General features: G+C 57.0%; 1 protein-coding gene across 1 annotated transcript in view; it reads right to left on the bottom strand.

The window, feature by feature from the left end:
* Positions 1-1487: 1487 nt before the first annotated feature.
* Positions 1488-7629, bottom strand: part of GPR143 (G protein-coupled receptor 143) — a 23740-nt gene continuing 17598 nt past the window's right edge. Inside the window, exon 9 of the mRNA XM_015593987.2 lies at positions 1488-3612. Coding sequence (XP_015449473.1) covers positions 3521-3612 — 92 coding nt within the window. The 3' untranslated portion in view covers positions 1488-3520. The remainder of the gene's footprint in view (positions 3613-7629) is intronic.

Here is a 7629-nt window from a genome sequence, read left to right as displayed (position 1 = left end):
CCGCGAGGAGGGGTCCCGTCCCGCCGTGTCGTAGCGCATTTGTTTCGAGAGAGAATCAACAGATCATATTCAGTGTCTTGAATAAATTGCTCTATTTTGATACTAGACAACGTGGTGGGTGTGTTTTCTTGGTCGCGCTCGGTGACCTGGGGGCTCCGCGACCCCGCGGGCGAGTGGAGACAGGCTGCGTCGTCTCGCGGGGAAACCGAGTCTGGTGTCCGCTTCCAGGACGGCCGCTTAATCGGGCATGGGACCGAACGCTTCCGACCCCAAGGGAGCGTGTTTTGGAGTGTTTTTTTTCCTCTCCGTCACTTTAGTTCAGACTGGCTGTTTGAAAAAGTCAAAGCACGTGGACTTTGTCTTGTCCACGGTTTGCTTTGAGCCATCGGAAGAAGCCATAGTCACGGGACGCGGGGGACATCGGACGCTGACTGTGCCCAGTGCGGACGAGCACTTCCGCACACGTTCTGAGCCAGAGTCCACCGGCTGGTTTTGTCGAGGCCACTTTCATCCTTGGTGGCTGTTGTGGAATCTGGTTACTTGGTGGGTACGGCTGTCCCGTGACAGGGAGGAAGCAGGTGTGTCCGAGAGCCAGGCCGCACAGGTGAGCCCAGAGCAGGTCGTGCTGGTGTCTTGACAGCCACCCTGACGCTGTCCCAGAATGAAACAGAGGCTGCGGCCCGTCCCGTGTTTTCGGCCCCTGTGTCATCTCGGGCACAGCTGCCTTAATTTTTTGTCCTTTTTCAAACCCTGTCTGGCTGACCAAGCCCGTTCTCGCCAGGCCGATTTGGGGTGAACCCAACACCCCATAACCCTGCTACGACAGCCATAGGAAGGTCCTGGGAGCAAACGCAGGGCGGACCTGGGGAGGGGGGCACGTGTGACTTCCACGATAACGCCGGTGACGTGCACAGCTGTACACGGGTTTCCTGGCACCGGAGCGGGAGGAGGATTGATTGGGCCACGGAGGTAGCGAGATGCGTGTAACGTGAGTTACACGCGGGTCCCACGGAACCTGTGCCGCCGTGGCTCTGAGACGCCTCCCCACGTGCCCTGACGCCCCACTTCATGTGGCCTCTGGGGGCGGGAGCCCCGTCACTGAGCAGAGAGCTTCCTTCTGCCCTTGGTAATGCCCGCGTCTCGGGGCCGCTGCTGAAGAGGGTTCGAGAAGGTCCTTCGTGTCTAGAGACGCGCTCTGCACCCGGGACGGTGTGGGGGCCGCTGTCGGCTGCCGGTGACGGGAACTACGAGCCACTGTGAGGTGGACGGGGTAGGAGCCGGTGGAGGCACAGACAGGCCCTTACAAAGGTGCAGGATGTGGCCGAATGTTCCTTTTTTCTCCTCAGTCTGCCTCCTTTTTCTCCAAAGCGTCTCATGCACTTGCCAGGTAAGCAGGGCGAGGGGCCGGGGTCCCACCCGGAGGGGGCCGTGGGGGTGCAGGGCCGCGCTCCGGAGGGTGGGGGCTGTGGCTGGCGCGTGTCCTCACGCGGAGGAGGACGTGGCTGCGCTAGCACCTTCTCCCACGGCCACACGGTCAGTCCCGAGGGGCGAGGGAGGGGTCTTTGGAGGACTTGAGCAGAGTCATGAGTTTCCTGTGGTCCGATAAACAGCCCAGGGGGCGTCAAACGGGAGCCACCTGGTGACACCTTTCTACCCAAACTACACCGCCTGCGACTCCTCCGTCGTGTCCGGCCAGCCCCGACCCCCGTGCCGCCCACTTCCCCATCTTCAAGACCGTCCATTCGAGCGGTCACGCCGCCCTCAGCATGACCACTCCCATCACCCTCGGCCTGCTGGGTTTCCCAGCGTCCGCCGTCTGCAGCGGCCAGGCTTCCAGCAAAGTCGCTTACAACCAAGCGATCTCGTGCGTTTGTTCGTTTGCTCAGATACTGTCTCTTTTATGCCCTAGATTGACGAGATAACGCCACATCCTGACGCTCCCCAGCGAGTCCCCATGGCCAGGGCCTAGCTCCGTGCCTGCTGAGTAGCCACGACAAGGCACGTTCACTGACCCTCTCGCCCCAATCCACACCACGGTGCCAGCTGGTGACGATGACGCCCCATCTAGGAGGAGCTGTTGTAACCGGATAATCAGGTCTGCCACGGCTCGCGTGTGCAAGCTTCCCACCCCGACGCTGGCCAGTGTGACCCAAGGAGCATGGACGCCAATACTGGGCGCCTTTGAGGGGTTTCCAAGAAGTGGCCTTGGCGGCCACGCAGACAGCAAGAGCCACAGTGGGGCTCCAGGATCACCGGGGGCCGCCCACACCTGCACCCTGGGCCTGCAAGCTCACCGCAGCTGCCTTCCAAAGGGTCGTGCCTGCGGCCAGCCTGTCCTCAGGTGCTTCTCTGAGGCCCATTCCCTTGGGCACTGGCCACTAACTTACAGACGTGGAACACTGTGTGATTGGCTCTCCCGAGTCCCCTGCTTCCTCCAGCCGCAAAGGAGGCTGGGAAATCGCGCAGTGAGCGGTTTTTGCCTCCAGAGCGGGGGCGGGCTGTACCCCATGCGGCGCTGAGTAAATGCCCCATGTGGTAGGGGGTAGATGCTCAAGCACACTACGGGCTCTCCATGCTGGGGGCGGACAGGATGTGAGCACAGATTAGGAATGCAGATGCCACCCGGCAAAGCTGACACGGCCTCGTGCGTCCCTGACACTTGGGGTCACGTTGGGTGTGCCCTAGTGCAGGTCCCTTCGTGGGGAGGTGCAGCCCTGGGCAGCACGGCGACAGTGACCTGGAGCCCCGCGTCCATGTGCAGCTGCCGTGCCCTGCAGAAGTGCACATCCCTGCAGAAGTACGAGTCCAGGAGCTTCCGGAACAGCTTCTCTTCGTGAAGACGCTGTCACACAGCAGAGCTGTCCGCAGTGTCCTTAGAAAACAGTGTCATGCTCCTAGAGACACACCTACCTGGCTGCAACGTCAGTGCCTATTACAATATTTGTGCCAACCGTATATGTACCTTCTCGTGATGGAAAGGTGGAGCCCTGGGCGATCGGACCATAATAAATCAGGTGCCAAGAATTCCTTGGGCACGCGACTCAGCACGGCGTAGGGACCAGAGGCTCAATTCCTGGTGGAAACTACCTCTCCTGCCGCCTCCCCCACCCCGTCCCGGTGACCCCGGGGCCCTCCGCTTAGCCGCACCACTGGTCCTGCTGCTTCTGCGCTTGGAGGGGCCCTGGCACCGTCGGGCCCCTGCTGCAGAGCGGCAGCTGCAGGCCGTGTTCGCACAGAAGCCGAGCAGACGGGGATCGCTTACGAGGCCTTTATTGACTTTCCCAAGGACGCGGACCTGGCCTGACATTTCGGCGTCTGGTCGGGTGGGAAATCTGGCATCCCCAGCGCACGTGGCGGGACCTGTCAGCGCCACGGGGAGCCGGGGGGAGAGGCGCTCACCCGGTGACGGGCGTGCGATCTGGGGGGCGGGGGGCGCTACACCCAGGCGGGGCAGGGACGGGAAGGGGTGAACAGAACGGCAGAGAGGGGAGGGTCTGGGCTGGGGCCGGCCACGTCCCGGTCACAGGTCTCCCTGCATTTTTGGGATGGATTCGGCCTCGGCGCTGCGGACCCCACGGGCCGTGTGGATGTCGATAGCGCTGGCGTCGGAACCTGGAGAGGGAGAGAGAACAGCCAGTGATGCTGCCCACGTCCTCAGAGGCGTGTCATGCGATCCTGTCCCCCACGTCAGGCTCGGGAGCACCAGAGCGCAGTGCGTTTTCCGGACGGCTGCTGCAGCCGCCACGAGGGGCTGGTGCCAGCTTGAACCGTGGGCACCGTGATCGGTGGCCGGCCACGGGCCCTCGATGCCAGGAGGTGCCCCAGGGGAGGGCGACCACCCCCGTCTACCGAGCTGCGACACCTCCGTGCTGGCTCTCCGTGGATGATGCCACACGGCGTGCGGGTGTGGGGAGGGCCGGGTCCTGAGCAGAGTGAAAGCCAACATCGTTCCTGCCGGAGGAGTCATCCCGGAGGACACGCCGTCCTGCTCAAGCCGTGGGACTCCTGGGGACCGGTGTCACATTGCGCTTTATTCTGCACGGAGGCTGCCGTGTGCCCGGTTCTGTGCTGCGTGTGCAGAACACGGATGGCAGCCTCAGAGGACAGCGGTCTTTTCCACCGTGTGGCAGGCGAGGGAGTGGCCTCCACGGGGCTCCCTCCACCCAGGGCTCTGGGTGACAACTGCAGACTCCGCGTGTGTCCCTCTCTGCTCCCTCTGGCACAGCGGCCTCTCTCTCTGTCTCACGCCAAGCTCACCCCGGCCACAGGCCTCCGTTTTCTGCCTGGAAAGCTCTGCTCAGATTTTAATGGCTTCTGCACTTCGCTCAGGTCCAAGTTCAGAGAGCACCTCGTCGTTGGGGAGGCATCGGACACACTGTACCAAACAGCATGGTCCTGCCTCCTTGTGATTGGTTTTTCTTCACGGCCTTCTCAGCAGCTGGGATGTTGTCTCGTTATTCGGGCTTTGCGTTCTGTGTCTCTGCCAGGACAGTGCAGAGCCCAGGGGACAGGGAGGGCGTCTGACTCGGCACCGTACCGGCCGTGCCCCAGACGGCGCTAGGCACACACATGAGCGCTCGGTTGAGTGCATAAGCAAACGGGTACGTGAGTCGACATCCGTTGGACGTGGCATTAATCTGTCACCTCGGACCAGGGAGACCAAGGAGCTTGAAGAAGGGCGCGATCTGAGAAGGGACACGTGCTAATTCAGGGGGACGCCTAAGAAAAGCGAGAGCATCGGCGTTTTGTGGAACAGCGGAGGAGCCACTTCAAACACACGACCTGCCAGGGCCACCTACGGCCGATGCGATTTCTGTCATCTTTCCAGAAAGACTCTGGGCTTGAGTGTCACATAGTGGTGTGTGACCAAGCTCTGGGCCGAGGACACTGCTGTGACCTCAGGCCTCAGGGCACCTTCTGACTCCTTTGGCTTTATAAAGGTTCCCAGTTCTTCTGTCCTTCCCCTGGGGCTTCACAGATGGACCTGTTTGTGGCATAACCAGCTTTTCAGATGCCAGTGCTGCTGGAGCCACGTCCCGTGAACCCAGCCCTGCCTGCCCGGTATGCCCTGGGTGCTGGCAGTTGTCATAAACGTGTCCCTCCCCCAGAGACGAAGTGTTAAGGAAACACGTCTCTGAGAATGTCATCCAGTGAGGCCGCTGGGGTACTCAGTATCGGTGCAGAGTCCATCCGACGAGTGTGTCTGCAGGACACACGGGTGCCGGAGGCTTCGTGCTGCCCAAGCACCAAGCGCCTCCTCGTTGCCTCTGTCACGTGCCTCGGAAGGCCAGGCAGGTTTTGGGGAACTTCCCAACCCCGTGGAGGTCTGAGACCTGTCTTCTGCACCCTCACCTGTTCCGAGACCCTTGAAAAGCCCCGAAGCTTCGATCGGATGCCCCAGCCAGCAGGCACCAGGCATGAGCCCTACGTTGTGCACCACACCTGTCCCGGAGCCCCTGGCCGTGGATAAGACAGAGGCTCGTGGACGACAAATGGGATTCGGGGAACAATGAGGTCCAGGATACAGAGGACATTTGTGAGAATCATCACGGGCGAGAACAGGAATTATGGGAAGGACAAGAGCTAGCGGGAGAAAAGGGGGCATTTTGGGGAACACCAAGGCATTACGGGGAACAGAGGGCGTCATGAGCGAGCAATATAATTGCAGGAAATAAAGTATTTGCGGAGGGAAATGCAATAGTGAAAATGACAGGAATTATGATGAGAAAGATGTCACTGATAAATTTGGGAATTTTGGAACGATAACATCATGGGAAACAATTGTGGGAATGACAGGCTCATGGAAAATAGATTGTGAATTATGGGAAGTAGGTCATGTACCGTGGGCTTATGAGTACTGGAAGGGATCATGGGAAGAAAGGAATTTTGGAAAGTACAAAGGATTATGGGAGAAACGAAGGATTGTGGGAATGTTCAGTTCATGTGCGGTGGGCTTATGAGGACCACAAAGGATCATGGGAAGAAGGGAATGCTAGAAACTACAAGGGATCATGGGAAGGATAAGGGAATTGTGTGAAAGCTAGTATATGAGGAAATTAAAGGGAAGGCGAAGGCCAGAGGCTCATGGAAGAGAAATGGATTTGTGGGTGAAACAAAACTCTATAGGAATGTTGAGGTCTTGAATACTGGGTTTATATATGGGTACCACATGGAATCATGGGAAGGAAGGAATTTTGGAAAGTACAAAGGATTATGGGAGAAACGAAGGATTGTGGGAATGTTCAGTTCATAAGCGGTGGGCTTATGAGTACCACAAAGGATCATGGGAAGAAGGGAATGCTAGAAACTACAGGGGATCATGGGAAGAAGGGAATGCTAGAAACTACAAGGGATCATGGGAAGGATAAGGGAATTGTGTGAAAGCTAGTATATGAGGAAATTAAAGGGAAGGCTAGCTAGAAGCTCATGGTAGGGAACTAGAATTCTGGGCGAAACACAAGATTATCGGTATGAGGTCATGAAGAGTGCTCGTATGGGTACCACATGGGCAATGGTGGTTTGAGGTCATGTGTAGTGGCCTTAGAGGAGCAGCAGAGGATAATGGGAAGGATAGGGAAGCTGTGTGATTATCTAGGTATAATGAGAGGAAATGAACTGAGGGAAAGCCTGAGGCTCAAGGGAGAAAAATGGAATTGTGGGTGAAACAAGATTATGAATGATGATATTGTGAAAGGGGCATATGGGTACAACAGAATCATGGGAAGAAGGGAATTCTGGAAATTCCGAGAGATCATGGGAGGATACGGGGACTATGGGAGAAACGAAGGATTGTGAGACTGTTGAGGTGTTGTACATTGGCCTTATGGTTACAACGGATCATGGGAAGAAGGGAATTTTGGAAATCACAGGGATAATAGGAGAAAACTTGAATTGTGAGAATGACGAGTCATGTACTGTGGGCTTGTGGGTACCGCAAGATATCATGGGAAGCAGGGATATCGGGAAACTACGAGAAAATACGGGACGGATAGGGCAATTATGTGAATAGGTATATGGAATGAGGGAAGGCCTGAAGCTCATGGGAGAGAAAAGGAATTGTGGGCGGAACAAAAGATTATGGGAATGATGAAGTCATGACTACAGGGCAAAGGGGTATCACACGGAATCATGGGAAGAAGGGAATTCCACACTACAAAGGATTGTGGGTATGATGAGGTCATGTGGGCTTCTGGGTACCCCCAAAGGATCATGGGAAGAAGGAAATTCGGGACACTAAAGAATCATGGGAGAGAAATGGAATTATGGGAGAAGCAGGGTATGATGGGAATGATGTCATGTACTGTGGGCTTCTGGGAACTACAAGGGATTATGGGAAGAAGGGAATTGGAGAAACTACAAGGAATCATGGGAATAATGGGGGAATCATGTGATAGTTATAATGGGAGGAAGTGGACTGAGAAGGCCTGAGTCTCATAAGAGAGACATGGAATTGTAGGCAAAACAAAAGATGATGAGGTCATGAATAGGGCGTATAGGTACCACATAGAATCATGGGACGAAGGGAATTGTTGAAACTGCAAGGGATCATGGGAGGGTTAGAAAAATTGCGAAACGGGATTCTGGGCGTGTCATTTACAGTGGCCTTGTGGGTACACAGGGCCTCATGGG

Source organism: Pteropus alecto, unplaced genomic scaffold (assembly GCF_000325575.1).
Source record: "Pteropus alecto unplaced genomic scaffold, ASM32557v1 scaffold18, whole genome shotgun sequence".
Classification (NCBI taxonomy): domain Eukaryota; kingdom Metazoa; phylum Chordata; class Mammalia; order Chiroptera; family Pteropodidae; genus Pteropus; species Pteropus alecto.
This window is presented reverse-complemented; position numbering and strand designations above follow the sequence as displayed.